This window comes from Dreissena polymorpha, chromosome 14, assembly GCF_020536995.1.
Source record: "Dreissena polymorpha isolate Duluth1 chromosome 14, UMN_Dpol_1.0, whole genome shotgun sequence".
NCBI lineage: Eukaryota > Metazoa > Mollusca > Bivalvia > Myida > Dreissenidae > Dreissena > Dreissena polymorpha.
In genome coordinates, this window is record NC_068368.1 from 52,665,974 (window position 1) to 52,687,247 (window position 21,274).

The window sequence follows — 21,274 nt, forward strand, 5'->3', positions numbered from 1 at the left end:
TTGAAATATAATAAGATTACTATCTTGGAAAAGCAGTACTTAAAGATAATTTTTTCATCAATATTATATGAACAATATAAAAATATAAACACAGAAAACTATTTGTATATTATTCTTTCCATAAAATCCGTTGTAGAACTTTGATTATTCTTTAGCTTACTAAAAATACAATTGATTATATTTTAAAAAGGGATTTTCCACAGAATCCCTTTTAAAATGGTCATTTTAAAGGAAATTTCTTTTAAAAAACCCACATTTTTCTCACTTTTTATAAGAAATTAAAAAAAATTTACGCTGACAGTACAACCCATCTTACATTCAGACAGGAAAATTGAACTGAAACTTAAATGTTATGCTGGCGGTACAACCTCCCAAAGGTTCAAAATAAAAACTGAATATTCTTTGAAAATGTTACGCCGGCAGTACAAACTCCCTAAGGTTCATAATCACATAGACAGATAATTGTTTGAAAATGTTACGCCGGCGGTACCAAATTCCAGCAAGGTATAATCACACAGTAAAAATCACACTGAAAAAAAGGAAGATAAACCACTTTTAAATGTTCAAGTTCTTAGGTTCATAATCACAACAGATAATTCTTTGAAAATGTTACGCTGGCGGTACAAACTCTCAGAGGATCATAATCAAAATGTTACGCCGGCGGTACAAACTCCCTAAGGTACCAATAGTAAAAATCACACAAACCACTTTTAAATGTTTAAGTTCTTAATTTAATAGTAAATTATACAAGTAATGTAAGTACAGAACACACACAATGATATAACCCTTAAAATGTAACTGAAAATGTTACGCTGGCGGTACAACCTCATAAATGTTCATAATCACAACAGATAATTCTTTGAAAATGTTACGCTGGCGGTACAAACTCTCAAAAAGTACACAATGACAGATAATTGTTTAAAAATGTTACGCCGGCGGTACAAACTTCCAAAAATGCATAATCACACAGAAAAAATCACACTGAAAAAAAGGAAGATAAACCACTTTTAAATGTTTAAGTTCTTAGGTTCATAATCACAACAGATAATTCTTTGAAAATGTTACGCTGGCGGTACAAACTCTCAGAGGATCATAATAACAACAGATAATTCTTGAAAATGTTACGCCGGCGGTACAAAACTCCCTAAGGTACCAATAGTAAAAATCGCACAAACCACTTTTAAATGTTTAAGTTCTTAATTTAATAGTAAATTATACAAGTAATGTAAATACAGAACACACAAAATGATATAACCCTTAAAATTTAACTGAAAATGTTACGCTGGCGGTACAACCTCCCAAAGGTTCATAATCACAACAGATAATTCTTTGAAAATGTTACGCTGGCGGTACAAACTCTCAGAGGATCATAAACACAATGACAGATAATTGTTTAAAAATGTTACGCCGGCGGTACAAACTTCCAGAAATGCATAATCACACAGAAAAAATCACACTGAAAAAAAGGAAGGTAAACCACTTTTAAATGTATAAGTTCTTAAATTATTAGCAAATTATAAAACAAGTCATAACAAGGGCTGTTTGTAAAACATGCATGCCCCCCATATGGGCTCTCCGTTGTAGTGACAGCCATTGTGTGAATATGTTTTTTGTAACTGTGACCTTGACCTTTGACCTAGTGACCTGAAAATCAATAGGGGTCATTTGCAAGTCATGATCAATGTACTTATGAAGTTTCATGATCCTAGCCATAAGCGTTCTTGATTTATCATCCGGACACCATTTTACTATTTCGGGTCACCGTGAAATTGACCTTTGACCTAGTGGCCTGAGAATCAGTAGGGGTCATCTGCAAGTCATGATCAATCTACCTATCAAGTTTCATGTTCCTAGGAATAAGCGTTCTTCAGTTATCATCCGAAAAACATTTTACTATTTCGGGTCACCGTGAACTTGACCTTTGACCAAGTGACCTCAAAATCGAACGGGGTCATCTGCGAGTCATGATCAGTGCACCTATGAAGTTTCATGATCCTAGGCATAAGCCTTCTTGAGTTATCATCCGGAAACCATTTTACTATTTCGGGTCACCATGACCTTGACCTTTGACCTCAAAATCAATAGGGGTCATCTGCAAGTCATGATCAATGTACCTATGAAGTTTCATGATCGTAGCCATTAGCGTTCTTGAGTTATCATCCGGAAACCATTTTACTATTTCAGGTCCCCGTGACCTTGACCTTTGATATAGTGACCTGAAAATCAATAAGGGTCAACTGCGAGTCATGATCAATCTACCTATCAAGTTTCATGATCCTAGGCATAAGCGTTCTTGAGTTATCATACGGAAACCATTTTCCTATTTCGGGTCACCGTGACCTTGACCTTTGACCTAGTGACCTGAAAATCAATAGGGGTCATCTGCCAGCCATTATCAATCTACCTACGAAGTTTCAATGTTCCTAGGCATAAGCGTTCTTGAGTTATCATCCGGAAACCATTTTACTATTTCGGGTCACTGTGACCTTGACCTATGACCTAGTGACCTGCATATTAATAGGGGTCATCTGCGAGTTATGATCAATCTACATATCAAGTTTCATGATCCTAGGCCTAAGCGTTCTTGAGTTACCATACGGAAACCATTTTACTATTTCAGGTCACCGTGATCTTGACCTTTGATCTAGTGACCTCAAAATCAATGGGGGTCATCTGCGAGTCATGATCAATGTACCTATGAAGTTTCATGATCATAGGCCCAAGCGTTCTTGAGTTATCATCTGGAAACCACCTGATGGACAAACCGACCGACAGACCGACATGTGCAAAGCAATATACCCCCTCTTCTTCGAAGGGGGGCATAGTAAATACAGAACACACAAAATGTTGTGTAAATTTTCAATCAGTGAAATTTTCAAAATAAAAAACAATACCAGTATACTAATATGTACTCAATCCACCAGTCAGCAGGTCAGAAAATATATATTAAATAGTGGGAATGATTCCATATTATTTATGTCACACTTAAATTAGTTCTCAAAATATACTAGTATTAAAAAATGCTAAACATTTTTTTTTAACATGTGAAGTCATTATGAAAAATTAAATATTTAAATAAAACAATCTTTACCGCTATTACATGTATAACCATTCAAAGTTCTTTAACAGGTGCAATTGCTGCAATTTGTATTTTCATTACTAAACAATTCTGTCACAATTTTAGTATGTATTGTAAGGGCAGAACTTTATTGTTTCTCTGAAATACTCAAACATCATATAGGACATACAAAATAAAACATTGGTAATCACAAATTAACAAAATCAATTTTAATTCAGCATATTAAAATGAAGACAAGTTCATACAAAGCATTTCTAAACCGAAATCGAAAAAATGTTAGAATAATGCACATGAACACATTCACAGTTACAATGGCTTACAAAGGCTGACTGAATACGAATTGTTCACCATTAGAACTTATTTTCTGTCTAGTTTCCCAAAAGATCTCAGGTTATTTTAAGATATTAAATTGATTGCAACAGTAAGAAACGTGAAATCTCTTTAATTAACTTTTGTTTATATAGCGAAAGAAATTCAAAAATAGTTTTATTTAAAATAATCTCATAAACCATTCTAACATATAAACTGTTATATACAAGTCCCATATTCTACTGACCGAAATGACATAAGAAGAATATGACCACCACCACTGAACAAAACCAATAATGAAAAAAGCATATACCTAAGTGAAAAGACAAGTTCTCATCAAGCATTTCAAAATGGAATTCAAACATTCTTTGGATAATGCACATAAACAAAAGTGCAGTAAAGAGAATCAAATTGTTGATTAGGGAATATTCAATTCCAACATTAAACTGAAGAAAAAGATGTAGAATAATGCTTACACTTGAAATATGATCATCAGTGTGATGTAAAATTCATGTTGTTTTTTTTTACTTCAAAACAAGAGTGCCAAACTGTCACAAGATACGCCCGTTCGGAGGTTTTGGACACCATGCTTAATGCTTGAAATGCACTAAGTGACCTCGAGACCTAGTTATTGACCCGGCATGACCCATATTTGAACTTGACCTAGATATCATTTAGATGTAACATCTGACTAAATTTGGTGAAGATCAAATGAAAACTACTTCAATTAGAGAGCGGGCACCATGCTAAATGCTTGAAATTCATTATGTGTCCGATCGTGACCTCGTTTTTGACCCGGCATGACCCATATTCGAATTTGATCTACATATCATCTAGACTCAACTTCTGACCAAATTAGGTGATGATCAGATGCAAACTACTTCAATTAGAGAGCGGACACCATGCTAAATGCTTGAAATGCACTAAGTAACCTTGTGACCTAGTTTTTGACCCGGCATGACCCATATTCGAACTTGACCTAGATATCAACTAGATGCAACTACTGACCAAGTTTGGTGAAGATCGGATGAATACAATTTGAATTAGAGTCCGGACAAAGTGGCGCCGTTGAAAATGCACTAATTGACCCTATGACCTAGTTTTTGACCCGGCATGACCCATATTCGAACTTGGCCTATATATCAACTAGATGCAACTGCTGACCAAGTTTGGTGAAGATCGGATGAATACAATTTGAAATAGAGTCCGGACAAAGTGGCCCCTTTGAAAATGCACTTATTGACCCTATGACCTAGTTTTTGACCCGGCATGACCCATATTCGAACTTGGCCTAGATATCAACTAGATGCAACTGCTGACCAAGTTTGGTGAAGATCGGATGAATACAATTTGAATTAGAGTCCGGACAAAGTGATGCCTTCCGCCCGCCGCCCGCCGCCCGCCGCCAAGGGGTTTCACATAATACGTCCCGTATTTTATACGGGCGTATAAAAAGGGCAATCATTTGCATGATTTGATAAAAAAAAATGAAGCTATCAGTCTCACAATTTGATTAAAATTATCTATGCATTTTTTTATAAAACAGAAATTTCACACCATAAAATTTAAGTTAATTCCATAACTTGACAGGGAAATGTCTTAGTATGAGAAACCTGACTTCAATCATTCAGAAAAATAACATGAAGTGCCTTAATATGTACTCTGGTTGCATATATTGATAACAACATTTATTTTAAGTTCACGACATTTTTAGTCTTGAGAAAATAGGTATAGCTTCTAGATGTGGCAATAGGATGACCTTACATCTGTCCCACCTCTCTCACCCATGAGGACCTCACTCTACTAACTCCATCAGAGTACTGGACTGAACACTCTCCTGAATAAAAGACATCTTGAAATGTAAGAATTTGAATGCTGTTATACAGCCAGGCGATATGATAATCATATGGTTATTAATTATGTCTTTTAAATTATAGCATTAGTACTCATAGCAATTGATACTGCAGAGTTAAATGTACAATGTTTTGCTGGAAAACTATAGTTTGGTACTCACAATGGGATATATAAAGAAACTGCATAAATATACCATTCATGTTTTCATAGCCAGAAATAACCAATATGATTGTCAATTTGAAATATCAAACACAGTTGTTGTGTGATGTGAAATGTCTTTGCATGTTTAAATTGTCACTTACATAATTAAAGGGTGTCTGACAGACAAATCCCTGCTATAGGTTCAATGAGTGAACGGGAAAAAATTGCCAAAACAAGATGGACTACAGCAATTCATGAATATCTGTTTAAGTTGAAATGGTACAATTCACTGCTTATGAATAAATTGTACAGCAATATGGATAAGTAACATAAAATCTACACAAAATAATAACTCTCTTTAATTAATTTCAATCGCCAACCCTCACGATATGAGTGGCAGTTCTTGATGATAATCATTCTGTATTTTTATGTTTAATGAATGAGAAATGAATAAGGAGTTGCACAACAAAAAAGTGTGACAGACATTACTGCAATACCAAACGCCTGTGGTGGGGTATAATAAAGCAGTTAGTTATTAATAAAGTTATGTAATATATATATATATATATATTTCACTATGATTCTAAAAGTGTACCTTTCAAGCAAGGTGTTTTTAAAACTAACAGTCACTTTACTAGTTGAAAATATGCATGCTGTCAGCTTTTGACAAACAGACAAGAACAGAAAAAAGGGTTTATATGTTGAGTTTCACAATATAAACAAGATTATCATTGCATGCAATGCAAAATTCCCCTACTGGTCAAAATACCATTACAAAATTGTCAGCAACATTGTCAGTGTTGTTTTGATATATCCTATAGTTCCCTCTGGGCATACCGGTAGGGAACTTACAACTGATAATTTATTCACAGTAATTAAAGCTTAATTTTGTACATGGTCAGTATCATATGGGATTTTGTTCATCTCACTTGAAAATTGTACATTATTCGTAAAATATTTTATTATGTTTAAAATTACCGTTAGCATATTTTCGGATCAATTTGGCCGGCAACCATTCCTCTCGTCCGTCTTCAAATCTCCAGAATGCTTCAATTTCTTTGTCCTTTGATGAATTTTCCTTGGACTTCGAGCAATCTGTTTTCAGATAGAATAAAAGACCCTGAACTGAATTGATGAACTACCAACCATGAGCCATCTGCAGACAGTGTCATCCACTTGTCCGAGTGTTGGGTAGAGAAGAGGAAATCATTAGTAATAGTATTACGGTTAACTGTCCATGTAAAGTAAATGTTACCAGTGACACTCCAACACTCAATGTTCAAAATGGGGCACACATTTAGCAAAATAATATCAAGGTTTATCTGCCATTGATATATATGTTCACTTTGTGACAATAAACAAGAATACTTGACTATGACCAAATATCTATTTCCATTTTTTATAGAAATTGTCCTCAACAATAGGGTCAATAAACAATGAAATTTACAACATGAAAATGGGCCATAATTATGAGAACAGGTTATAAAACTAAAACTTTAACCCATTCTCCCAAGTGTGTTCTTATCTTTATGAGCCCAGCTCAAGTTTTAGGGCCCATGGCTACTGGACTCTCGCTAATTCATAGCCCTAATGATTCAATTTAGGCTTATTTGCCCTTGAGAACTGAGATGCATTTTTAATTGGTAAACATGAATACCTAAGTTGAACCAAATGTCTTTGACAGTCTCTGAGAAATGGACCATAAAAAATGATCATCTTGATAGTACAACTATTCATGGTTTTATTTGGGACAGGTGACAAGTTGAGCAGACCACCGTGTCGTCATCATTTTAGCACATTTTTTAAAATTATACCCAAATTATGTATTTCAATGGGTGAATAAACAGTAAACGGTAGATAAATTGTGAAAACTGTTGTTTATGTCTAAATCTTAGGATAATTGTGGGAAAGAATACTTCTATTAGCATTAACTTGACAATTGAATAACCAGAAAAATTTAATAGAAATATATTACAGAACATGTAAAAACAAGTGCTGTTTGTAAAACACGCATGCTCTCCAAATGGGCAGTTCATTGTAGTGGCAGCCAGGCCATTGTGACCTTTAACTTTGACCTAGTGACCTTAAAATCAATACCGGTCATCTGCCAGTCATGATCAATGTACCAATGAAGTTTCATGATCAAGGCCTAAGCATTCTTGAGTTATCATCCCGAACCACTGTGACCTTGACCTAGTGACCTGAAAACAATAGGGGTCCTCTGCCAGATGGACCGACAAACCGACCAACAAACAGACCGACTGACATGTGCAAAACAATATTCCCCCTCTTCTCCGAAGGGGTGCATAAAAATATTTATTACATATAAATCAGGATAACTCACTTTTGATCAAGTGTCAATGTATGTCAACTTATATCTGATCAACTGTCACTGGTGTCTCAAACAGGGTCTTTATGAGGTTATTTGGTACTTGAAGCCTGGACATTTGTGTCTATGCCTAATAACTAAAACTGCATATTCAGGTTTAAAAACATTGAAATATTAGGCAAATTAATGGGGTTGGCATAAGAAGATGTGTGTTCACTCAAAGTGGTCTTAAACCAGTTTTTGTGAATTATTCTAAACTCTGTAAGTCAAGAAATAGTTATCATTTATAAAAAAGATCCATTCATTAAGTGTTCAAGAATATTATTAGAAATATATGCACTTACGCTCTGTCAGTTGACGCCTCAATTCTGAGTTTTCCGTTTCCAGTTTGGAACATTTGTCCTTCATCATTTGAAGCTCATCAACTACCTTGCTGTACTTCTCCTAGAAGTACAAGTTAATATATTGATCTATGAGCAGACCCTTTTTCTGCCGATTTTAATAGTAGTTTCATGTTCCCCCCAAAAAAAAAATTCTGAATTTTTTTTTTTTTTGCCATGCAAAAAAACTTTTTTTATTCTCACAAGGAAAACTGAAGCACAACTTCCCAATTTCACAGGTAATGTTCTCAAAATGCTTTTTCAGGCTATTTAAAAGATCAAATACTTTTTCATTTTAACATCATTTACCTGATTTCCAATCAAACACAAGGCCTTTCTTAATACTTGCATTATTTATTTATTTAATTGCTCATGTTTCTGTTACACAAAAAAGGAAATTAATTAACTTACAAGGAGTCCCTCAGAAGTGTTTGAACATTCCTCATTGGCATCATCTTCCAGGTCAGTTTGCTTTCTTTTTTTTGTAAGTGGTCTGGATCCCAAAAATTCCTTTCTAAAAAATATTCAAAAATTAACTTCAAATATATACAACACCAACATGTTTTACATTGTCTGTGGCTTCAGGGCTTTTTTTCTTTCTTTGGGACCCACGGTAAAATGGCCCTTTCCCCTCGGATTTTTTTCCCCTCAGCAGGCAAATTTTCCCCCAGACTTGATTTTTTCCCTTAAATTTTTATTTTTTTTAAACTTTAAATTCATAAGTTAACCTGATCCAGTGTAGAAATTAAAACATATTGCATAATTAAATTATCTGTTGCCTTGAATTTGTTATAAAAACAGCAAAATATGTTAAATTGATTATTTAAGACTTTCCTTATTTCCGCCAAAATCCGGTGTTTTGCGTGATTTTTCCCCCAAATTCAGCATTTCGCACGATTATTTTTCCCCTCAAAAAAGGCCAGGCCCTTTCCCCAAAGTAAGATAAAAACCCCTGGGCTTTAAAATGTCCCGCGACACAGGTGCCTCAACATGCTTGTGAAATTATAAAAATGAAAACAGAGCAAATATAACAACCCCTTTTTTAAAAGGTACATAAAGGACATACAGAGAAAATACTTATTAAAACACTGTTTGGGGTTAACCAATCAAGCAATGTAAGAAAAAACTTACATACACAGTACATAGTACTGTAAAAGCGTTTGAGCACCTGTCCCAAATTAGAATTAGTAGTATTCATAACTCGCACAAAAAAAAATCATTATTTTTAATTCTACCATGGCAACTTCTTTGCTATTGACATATTAGGAAGTTTTGTGGTTGATTCTGCAACAAAACACTTACGGCTTTGAATGCTTTGAAAGTAGGTTTATAAATAACCCAACATTTTATTTAAATTGTAATGGCATATTCATGTATATATTTAATCCGCTGAAATGGAGGATGGGGGCTTATATAAAAGTTCTCATTTATTACCTTGAAATACAGGTTAATTATAAATACAAACCGGTAAGTATTTAAATAATCAACAATGAATTGTTCTTAATTTGGGTTACACAAACAGTGTGTTGTTCTGTTGTTGCAATCAAGCCACTCATGCAGCACCGTAAGGGTTTAATGTCTTTGCATCATTACTGCAATAACTAATGCCTACCAGTCTATTATTTCTTTAAAAAAATTAATATTCACATTTACATTCTTTCCTATAATAATTCAAATAAGATGATACCCTTCAGCTAAAGACATTGAGTTTAAATAAAATGCAGTAAATTTGGTTGATTTTTGACAAAGCCACTGTCAAATTATTTCATATTGTGCCTACTAATGACAGAGTAGCTCTCTAGACAAGCATTGTCCGGATTAACAGCACAAAAAACATCAAACAATCATTGTGACAAATATGTCAAGATCACACAAGGCAGGTCTGACAAAATTATGCCTGAAAATCATCAATTGATAAATAAATAAGCTTGTTCCCATGACACCACTCCCACTTGCGTTATAAGAAATACGATGAAAATTTTAAAGTCTGTTACAGTTTTGTAAATTCACAATTAATTCTTACATTTTGTTGTTATATTCAGCTAATCCTTTGCTTCGCAGAATGTTCAGACACGACTCAATATCCTCGGTTGATTGAATTTTCAAGAGTGGTCTGAAGAATTTTTCAGTGATCTTCACTGAATCACCCGAAACTTCCTCCACAATGGCCCAAACTCTCTGTTCAAGCCGAGCCATCTTAATATGCAGTCCATACGAATTCTGGAATCTTCTGATGTCCTGTAAATCATGAATAATGATAACCATTCAGTATACAAAACTATAAATAATAACGCTTTGCATAATCACCTTAGAGGACTGTCCAATGTAAAATATTGGATATATTTTTTTTATAAACAACTGGTAGCAAGATGAGTTGCAGATAATTGGTCAGTAACCACATTTTAACTAACTCTTTTGACCTGTTAATTCTTTCAACAGTGAACAATGCCCATTATATTACTCCAAATATTGTACACAATTGGATAGCAGAAAAGTCAAATTTGAACAAGAGTGCCAAACTGTCACAAGATACGCCCGTTTGTAGGTTTTGGTCACCATGCTCAATGCTTGAAATGCAGTAAGTGACCTCTAGACCTATTTATTGACCCGGCATGACCCTTTTTTGAACTTGACCTAGATATCATTTAGATGCAACATCTGACTAAATTTGATGAAGATCAGATGAAAACTACTTCAATAAGAGAGCGGACACCATACACATGAAATGCACTATGTGACCTTGTGACCTCATTTTTGACCCAGCATGACCCATATCCGAACTTGACTTGCATATCATCTAGACACAACTTCTGACTAAATTTGGTGAAGATCAGATGAAAACTACTTCAATTAGAGAGCGGACATCATGCTTAATCCTTGAAATGCACTAAGTGACCCGGTGACCTATTTTTTGACCCGACATGACCCATATTCGAACTTGACCTAGATATTGTCTAGACACAACTTCTGACCAAGTTTGGTGAAGATCGGATGAAAACTATTTCAATTAGAGAGCGGACACTGCTGTGGATGCCGCCCGCCAAGGGTTAAACTATTATAAAGTCTCTCAACGTGCTTGCTTTAAACATAGGATTGGTATTGCTTTTTGCAGACAATTTTAATGTGCACCAACTATGTTAAGATTATAATATTGTCAATGCCTACATAAGTACTTTTCATCAAAATGGTGTTTATTTATATTTATTAAATGTCAAATCATTCAACAGTCATTCATAAGTTAGCAGGTAGTCAAATGCCAATCCAACTGATGCCTCTGTTCATTGATTCAAATCTAAATAATTCAAAGAAAAACTGTTTAAAAGTGTCTTGGTCAAACCATACTATATAAGCATGAGAATGCACATTTCAGACCCTTCCATTATATAAGAATAACTATACCTTCACATGAAAGATGGAAGACAGAGTTTCTTTCCAAGCCTTCATATCCGTTGGTGACATGTGCATTGATGGGCGAACTTGTCTCATAAGCCTCACCTTGTCAATGAAGCTTAGAGGCTTTTGCTTCTCCTGCAAGCAAACATTGTGCTGCCAACCCACCGTCAAGGCTGTGCATGTTGACAGGGCTGAATAAATATTCATTTTGACTGTGGTTATAGTTGCGAGACCACGCCTTAGAAGACCCTGAAGGGCTTCCCTTGTGTGATTCCCTCCAAGGGTCTCAACCTGTCCGGCACCTGCAATTCCATGATATCATTGTAAGTTGACAAAATGCAATGTACTAGTTTAACAGAATAAGATCACCAAGCAGCATTTAGAATATAAAAAAATCATTATTTCACCGGTCTCTAATAGTTAAATACTGTCTTAAATCTGCTCATCATAAGTATATCTCTATTTTTATATTTAACCCTCTATAACGCTCAAAATCAACAAAAATTAGTAAAGTATTTTGTAAAACCAAAACAATCAGTGTTCCTTTAAGCAATAGCCAAAATTCAACTCTAGATGTGGTATAATTACATAGATCTTTGAAGAAACAAAATGCTTGTTCTTATTTATTTGTGACACAATTTATTCCTTTTTTATTTTACTGCAAATAGATCTATTCTTAGGAAACAGAAACACTTAAATGGTACCCTGTTAGTGTTTATGTGCGTATGAATAATACATATTGTTGTGGGAAATGAAGATGGCATTATATATGCAAAATAATAATAAAAACGAGCATCTATTTTACCAGACCACATCTGGCATTGAAAATTCGGCAATTGTCTAAAGTAAAAATGAACACCATGATGTTGTGCAAAAAATTTGACAGTTGTATCCCTTGTATATATGTATATACTATAGTATAATAGAGTATTTTTTACCTAAAGATCCCTGTGAATACAACAGCCAGGACAGATTTTGAGGGCGCGCAAAGAATTTAGAGGGATTTAATAAAGGCTATATTCTAAGGAACCAAATATTACCAATATTAAAGGTAGCTTTATTAGTTATATTTTTAAACATGTTGGACTAGAATCTAGACAGACTCAGACTGTCAGAGACGAGCAAAATTCTCTATCGATAAATCTTCCACCATTTTGTTTTAGTCTTTCCCCGGTTGAACGCCCCAATGTAAAAAGTTACTCAAATATGCATCAAGCGAAAACGTGTTATATTTAGTGTTACCTTTCCTTCGATTTTTATCCATTTCAAATGTTATGTTTTATTAAACAAGTTCATGATTGCTCTTTTTTAAATGGCGTCCCAAAGATATTGATTGGTCGCTTAAAGGTTACTCAACACGAATAGTTAAACGAAACCCCTGACCATTCTCCTAGCAGATTTGTCGTTCGTCCCCTAATTCACCGCTGTGAAAGAGAGTGACCCCTGGCATTACGTTCTACACTAAAGCTTATATTTTTTAGTAACAAACCACATGATAATAAGTTTCACTATAGACAAATATATTCACATATTAAATACTACATATTCAAGTAATATACGAAAATTAAGCTGGCACACAATAGTAAACAAACTGACATGCTAAGTACAAGAGATAGAGATTATCATGCATTTTTAAAAGTAAACCATGCGTGTTTAAGTCAAAGAAAGTAAGATATAGAAGGAAAATATAATTACTAATTTAAGTAATAAAATTTAAAAGATTATTCAATCATGTATATTTCACACATAAAACATTATAATGAAAGTATATTTTACTTAATAATGATATAAGTTACATATTAAATAATTTCCTTAGATGGAAAAATAGCAGGATAAAAACTTATTAAATTGGGACCGGGAGGGTGTAGGACATTATGCGCAAATGTCTTAATGAGCTCCCTCTTCATAGTTCCACTTTTGGAACGTTGTGCGCTCTGTTTGGTACATTGTGCGAAATACAAGGGAATGTGTGAAGCGGTGGTTTGGGGTGTTAAATACATGTATATTTTAATAAGCAGCGTTATCTGTGGTTAATTAACCTAAGCGGACACATGCCACACTACACCCAATACCCAAACTGTGATATATACTGGTATGATTTATCAAGCAAATTCAATATTGATTTTAAAATATTTTTTATTCATACTAAGAAAACGTAATTATATCGTTGAAAACAATGGAGGAATATTACTGTATTATAATAAAATGTCAATATATTTCTAGAACAAATAAACATTTTATTAGTTCAGCATTGTATAATTTAATTTCTAGAACAAATAAAACTGAATTTGATCAGCCAGCAAGTATATAATTCTATTACAGTTACAAATGTGGCCCAATAGAACGTAGTTTACTCACTTTAATCATTCATTTACTTTTGTTTGGCAAAGGTGACAGAACTTTTTTAATATGTTATTAGGAGATCAAGCTATACAACATACCTTCAGCTGTGAAATACTGTTCCTTGAAGCCTTCAGTCCAGATATGATGCCTTTCACTTCCTCGTTGACTATCAACAGCAAAGTCATCGCACTCAAGCGAACAGACCACTCCATATTTACCAATTATAATAGCAATGCTTATAAGTTATTTTATAACAGCACGAACTGAAACTGTAATTAAGATACTAGTATGTTGGATTTATAATGTGTTGTGACGATTATGTATTATATCATATCAGTTGACGAGTGATGTAACGCGCACCTGCAAAGTTTATACTCCGCCCACAGGTTGGCAAAAATAGATGGGATTCGTATAAGCTCCGCCCATATAAAGACGGTGAACATAATCCTCGATCTTAATGATAATCATGCACTATATCAAATATAATTATAAATTATGTCTGAATAAAACATAAGCTTGCAAGTAAATGCATTTTAGTAACGAATATACTGTAGTAATTATTTGTTATTATTACTTTAAACGAACTCGGGAGTAGAATTCAATCTAACGGCTCGGTATATGTGGTAACCACAAAGATCTCCTAACCCAGCAAACATGCACATATGGGTCCCATATGGGATGTTTCTGGGCAAACCCATATGGGTAAGCCCATATGGGAGTCATTTGGGACCAATATGGGCTAGCCCATATGGGAATGCCCACAAGGGTCCCATATAGGTCCCATATTATTGCGCTATCGGGCAAATATGTAAACTTGTATTTATTTGATTAAAAACTCATTTCTTAAAACGTATGTAGAACTTACTTGATCTAAACTGCTAATATTTTACCCAAAAATAGAAAATCGATGCATAAGCAAATAATATGCGGCCCATATGGGTCCCATACGGGTCCCATATGGGAGTTATTTGGGAGCTATATGGGCTTGCCCATGTGGGAATGCCGATAAGGGTCCCATATAGGTCCCATATTATTGCGCTATCACGAAAAAGATGTAAACTAGTATTTATTTGATTAAAAACTCATTTCTTAAAACGTATGCTGGACTAACTTGATCTAAACTGCTAATATTTTACCCAAAAATAGAAAATCAATGCATAAGCAAGTAATATGCAGTCCATATAGGTCCCATATGGGTCCCATTTGGGCCGCCCAACAAAGCACAAAATCAGCTACCGGGCTGTTTCTGGGCAAACTCATATGGGTAAGCCCAAATGGGAGTCATTTGGGACCTATATGGGTTAGCCCATATGGGAATGCCCTTAAGGGTCCCATATAGGTCCCATATTATTGCGCTATCAGGATAAAGATATAAACTTTTATTTATTTGATTAAAAACTCATTTCTTAAAACGTATGTATGACAAACTTGATCTCAACTGCTAATATTTTACCCCAAAATATAAAATCAATGCATAAGCAAATAATATGCAGTCCATATGGGTCCCATACGGGTCCCATTTGGGCCGCCCAACAAAGTACAAAATCAGCTATCGGGCGCACATTTTTTGAAAATTCTGTTTTTGATATTGCTTTGTTTTAAATAATGTATATACTATGATTAATATGTAGTTATTTTCAAGAGATAATTTTAATTTAAATAATCGCGCAGAAAAATAAAGTATTTAAATAATATGCGCATGCGCAGATGTTAATTCCGCCTCGCCTCGCATTCAAAACAAAAACACTCGAAACGGTAATTTGTTAAATTGTGATATTAAACACGTAATTATATATTTCTTTTGAAATCAGATATATGGCTGATCACGCATTATTTATTTATCTGTAACTCCAATGAATGCTTGTGTGTTTAATAATTTGAATTGCAAATTATTAGATTTCTTTATTCGCTTTGCCTTTGCCATGTATTTTCGCGACGTAAGTCGTTACGTTCGATTGTCGCCATAGATCAATCTCTTAGTTAAACTGCTTAATTCAACTTGATTCTGCCCAAAATTCAATACAAACTATTTATAGCAGACAGGCGCATGTCTGAAAAAATGGAACACTTAATTAGTAATCATGCTAATGCATGAGAATCTTACTTATCTCATACATTGATAATATTAATTTAAACGTATTGCATCAAAGACGTATAATATAATGTTTTTTTATAGGTCTTTGATTACTTGCAAGCAAGCCAAGGTTGTCTGCCTGTGGACAAATTTTTAGGATTATTTAAACACATATTTGCAGAATGTTAAAAAAGTCTGTGTATTAAGAAATAATTAAATTCGTAATGTTTATTGTACAAATTTATTTCAGAAAATAAAATATTCACCACCGCCTCGTTTGCCAACATCGTCTTTACAAGGAATGTCCAGCAGTGCATGACAGAGGCCGGTCACTCCCATTAAGTCCAGGCAGCTGAAGAGCCTTCCCAAAGACAGTTCATAGGACAAAGTAACTGATTTTTGTGCTTGAAACTTTAACTTAAAATTATTTCAGTTTTGGAATTACTGCTTATAAAATACCTGATAGTTAATTACATAAATAATTGATGTAAACAGATAATCCAACTTAAAAAATATAAAATACACAGTCATTTAGTGATCTATAATAATACATACTTCTACTAATAAAAGAAACAGATTGACGTTGACGGGCATATAGGTGCAAGTTGCTATAATCAGCCCTAGCTGTACAACAGCTGTTGGGACAAATCGGGCCCGCCGCCGTTATATCGGCACACATCCGATATACTTATATCTGACCCAGCTGTGATATATATTATTGTCAACATAATTTTAGGTACAGTTGTTTTTTTCTCTTGTCGTCAGATGCAGTTACACAGATTTTAACGGTGTTGGAAACAATGAGAGACAAGAACAGGGAAATGAAGCGGATGCTGCAGCAGCTCTTGGCTAGGTCAGCTACTGATGACGAGCCAATGCAACTGCCAGAGAACATCATTCTTCCAATTGGAACATTTGAGCAAATGGATGAGTTTGAATAGCATCTTGGTGATGAAGCTACGATCCATCTTTTCTAGGACTGCTGCATAGTTCAAGCTTTTTTATCAAATATATTAAGCAATGTTGTAAATGTAATTGACAGTTTTTTCTCCATTAATCCTAAACCATTCCTTTAAGGCTCATCTTCTAAGAAAGCAAACAATCTTTTTTATCTGGAAATGAAACAGTATATATTCCTTTGCAAAAGAAGAAACAGCATTCCAGTTTTTGAAGGTTTTAAAAGACATATATATATATATATATATATATCATGTGCAATTACGAAAAACACTAGAATGTATGAAGATATCAAAGATAATAATATGGACTTGTTCTCGAAAAAGGATTTGCCATTTATTTCAGTTTTGGATTTTTTTGCAGGGTTTTTAATTTGTAGTTTATAAAATATTTTGTTTAGTCTTGCAAGTATGTTTTCCACGAATGTTCTTTGAGTACATGGTGTGTTATTTGTATTGGTTAAAGATTTAATATGCATGTGTATGTTTTGTAGTAATGTGTAGTAAATCAGGAAAATACTTGAAGGTATTCTGTATATGTAAAAATAATAGAAGTCCTTAATTCTATAGTCGTATAACTGGTCGACATATATAATGTTATAGAAAAACGTCTTATTGTTTGAAGTTATGTCTTTATTGTTCCATAAAATACTGTTGGTTTGGGTTTATATATTATGAGTAACATTACTCCATGCAGATAGAACATTAGATAGAAACATGTTTTCGTTAGCTACTTTATGTAAAATACTTTTGCTGATGTTACATTCAAAAAGTTAGGAATCACCATATTATTTTAGAATTTTCTGGTAGAATAGTTAACGTGGGATCCTCCTGCTATGTATGTATGAATCCATGTATATGTGTGTAATACTTTATGTGAATAAAAGTTGAGAGTACTTTAATAAATTTTTAAGTCTTAACAAAAACCTTGTATTTCTTGCAGGATAATGCTATTAAGCTCTTAAACCCTTTGATATCACTCTGTTCCAGCAAGAAGAAATAGATAAAACATTTTAAAAAAATGAAATGGAAAGTACATGTACAAGAATCTTTTGTCTGATGTTCAATTTGAACACACAGTATTTCATGTTTGCAGCCTACATATTATTTCTAACATCACCTGAATTTCCATTAATGCGTTGTCCCAAATTTTACAGGCTCTGTGTACCCATATTGAATACAATGCTACCAGTTTGTAGCCCATATTTAGTACAATGCTGCCCGTATGTAGCCCATATTGAGTAAAAGGGCTACCCGTATGTAGCCCATATTGAGTAAAAGGGATGCCCATGTTGGACCTATATGGGTCCCATGTGGGCACCTATATGGGCCCCATGTGGGCTGCCAACATGGGACCCAGATGGGTAGTGCAACCGGGCTCCATATGGGTCCCATCCTGGCTGCCCCATATACTTTCATGGGGCAGCCCAGATGGGACCCATGTGGAGCCCGGTTGCACTTCCCATCTGGGTCCCATGTTGGCAGCCCACATGGGGCCCATATAGGTGCCCACATGGGACCCATTTGGGTCCCATATAGATTGTTTGCTGGGAACTTAATTAGCACATCATTTGAGATAAAAAAAAATCTCAGAAATGCATATTCTTTCAGAATTAATTTAATCTAATAAAAAATCACTATTAATGTTGACAACAAACAACATATATATATATATATATATATATATATATATATATATATATATATATATATATATATATATATATATATATCGAATTTATTTACGCAACAAATAGTTCTGATTTGAACATTAATATGTCTTTAAAAACTTACAATGTAACACATTAAATAAATTCTCTCGCTAAAAGCTATTGTTTTTATTTGAAAATATAAGTTTTGCAACGGACAAGCTATAGAAAACGAGTACCACTTTCTTCTTGTTTGCCCCCTATATTGAGAAATTAGAAAGGAACATTTAAAACCATAGATGACGTTAAATACATTTGACATTCTAATGCAGTCGGTAAATACAAAAAAAGACATTATAAACCTTGCTTATATATTTTAACTGCTAATGTAATGCGTATTAATATGGACAATCAGTTATAATTAATAACAAGATTATAGCCATGTTAAATGATATTTGTCATTGAATATGTTTGTATAATTTAATAAAATCTACAATTTCCACGAGTTACAGTTGAAGATATAATTGTATTGATTACTGCTGTTATACTGTTGTTGTTTTTAACATAATTAATTCTCTTATTGAATCAATTTATTGATATAATTATACACACTGCGTAACTTTCTGTTTTGTTGCAAAAAAGCATTGTGTTATCATATATGCAAATAAAGGTTGTTGTTGGTATTTAATTGTTCACACCAATTGTGAGACTGTTTGTTTCATCATGTTTAACCCGGTGTTAAATTGCACATTACAATTCGTTCATCTCAAACCGATTATCATGTTATGATCGTTTATTGTCCAGACAGCTACAAAGTAAACATGGTGTCATAAAATTAGGGACCTATACTTGGGGCGCCTGCATAAACCACATGTGGCAGATGATTATATGGCCATTAAACACAATTTATGATAACCCCTATGTCATCTCTTGGCATATTGAGCAGTCATTTAAGCCAAACTTTAAAGCCAAAATAGAAAACAGTTGTTTAAATAATATACGTCACATATTTAAAAAAAGAACATATTAGTCCGAAATGGATAAGCAGGATTAAGTGTATATATATTAGCCAGTTTTATTATAATATACAATGTCTAAGAATTATTAATACAAAATGTTGTTGAATTTAACTGCTACACAAGTAATGTATTTAACGATTAGTGGCAAATATATAATCGGCTATTACGTGTAACCATTGTACGTTACAGCAGTGCACAAAACATCATCATGAAAACAAGCAATCCAAAATACTTGCGTAAAACATATTAAATATATAGTTTTATTAATCATAAAATGCTTGATTGTTACAAATATCAATCGATCCTTGTCTCTAGTAAAGAGATTTGAACATACACGCAAAGACAGTTAAATTTGCACGATAAATAAATAAATAAATAAATAAATAAATAAATAAATAAATAAATAATAAATAAATAATAAATAAATAATAAATAAATAAATAAATAAATGAATGAATGAATGAATGAATGAATGAATGAATGAATGAATGAATGAATGAATGAATGAATGAATGAATGAATGAATGAATGAATGAATGAATGAATGAATGAATTAATGAATTAATGAATTCATGAATTAATGAATGAATTAATTAATGAATGAATTAATTAATTAAGAACTAATTAAGGAGGGGAGGGAGGGAGGGAGGGAGGGAGGGAGGGAGGGAGGGAGGGAGGGAGGGGAGGGAGGGAGGGAGGGAGGGAGGGAGGGAGGGAGGGAGGGAGGGAGGGAGGGAGGGAGGGAGGGAGGGAGGGAGTGAGTGAGTGAGTGAGTGAGTGAGTGAGTGAGTGAGTGAGTGAGTGAGTGACTGACTGAGTGACTGAGTGACTGAGTGACTGAATGAGTGAGTGAAGAAAATTAACAACATTTAACAATTGTTATGTATTCCGCTTTTGAGGGCTTTATTTTATAATTGATTGCATGAACCTCAAGCTTACACTTTCGATCGCTGATGAACAATAACAACATCCACACCACTTATAATTATGATCAAATAAATAAATGTGTTATTATTGTTTAACTATCATTTATATAAGAAAAAAAACGGCTTATTTATGTGTTTTGTGGGATTTTCAGTATCAGAGACGTAGATAGATATATAACGTGTTATCTACGTCTCTGTCAGTATATATATATATGTAGTCTTCCGATCACGTTTACTCTGATGTTTATAACTTATTTGTATTTTTATAAAGAAGAAAATAAATTTATGAATAAAAAAAATATTGATACTAAAAATGATATATATTTGCGCTATTATTTAAGAGATTTGATGTTTATTGCGGATTATTTTATCGTTTTATTGACTAAATAAAAGTCCTTTATACATGTTTTACGTTAATTACTGTAACCATGGCAGTGTTTTTTGCCATTTAGTCAGTGCGCATGCGCTGAAAAGATTGGTCAGCCACAAATGGGCGTGAACCTTATAGGACAAGCGCAATATGCCCTGTTTTTTGGTTTATCGTTTTGCGCCAAAATCTGTCATTGGTTGATGTAAAATCACCACAGCGTGATAAAAGAAGAATTAACAGAAATCACGTCGCTAACGATAATACAGATTATATGTGTTGATCCAAGCTGTTCCTATCGAGCTCAACTGCAGCAATGGGGTTGCTGTCAACTACTCAAGTTTTCTTCTTATTTGTGAGTATTAGTGAGGAATGTTTGGGAAATAACAATATAAATAGGTTTCGATTATTATGAAACTATAATTTCAAACTTGAAGGTCACCCCTTTTTAGTCG

At 33.8% G+C, this 21,274-nt stretch overlaps 2 protein-coding genes and 1 long non-coding RNA gene across 3 annotated transcripts in view; 2 read left to right on the forward strand and 1 right to left on the reverse strand.

Moving 5' to 3' along the window:
• LOC127857120 (uncharacterized) overlaps nt 1-8,824 on the forward strand; it is a 123,331-nt gene extending 114,507 nt beyond the window's left edge. The window contains exon 5 of the mRNA XM_052393480.1: nt 6,489-8,824. Within this exon, the coding sequence (XP_052249440.1) occupies nt 6,489-6,517 (29 nt within the window). The 3' untranslated portion in view covers nt 6,518-8,824. The remainder of the gene's footprint in view (nt 1-6,488) is intronic.
• Nucleotides 709-12,850, reverse strand: LOC127857119 (uncharacterized). The gene is made up of 7 exons (XM_052393479.1): nt 12,728-12,850; nt 11,492-11,787; nt 10,116-10,330; nt 8,504-8,606; nt 8,057-8,156; nt 6,362-6,478; nt 709-5,225 (listed from the first exon to the last, which is right to left on the reverse strand). Exons 1-7 carry the CDS (start codon nt 12,747-12,749, stop codon nt 5,149-5,151), a joined length of 930 nt encoding a protein of 309 aa, XP_052249439.1. The 5' UTR covers nt 12,750-12,850; the 3' UTR covers nt 709-5,148.
• Nucleotides 11,702-17,764, forward strand: LOC127857123 (uncharacterized). Its single transcript, XR_008038345.1, has 5 exons — nt 11,702-11,808; nt 12,430-12,536; nt 13,905-15,583; nt 16,153-16,290; nt 16,668-17,764. It is a non-coding gene; the product is annotated as an uncharacterized LOC127857123 (long non-coding RNA).
• Nucleotides 17,765-21,274: the final 3,510 nt, after the last annotated feature.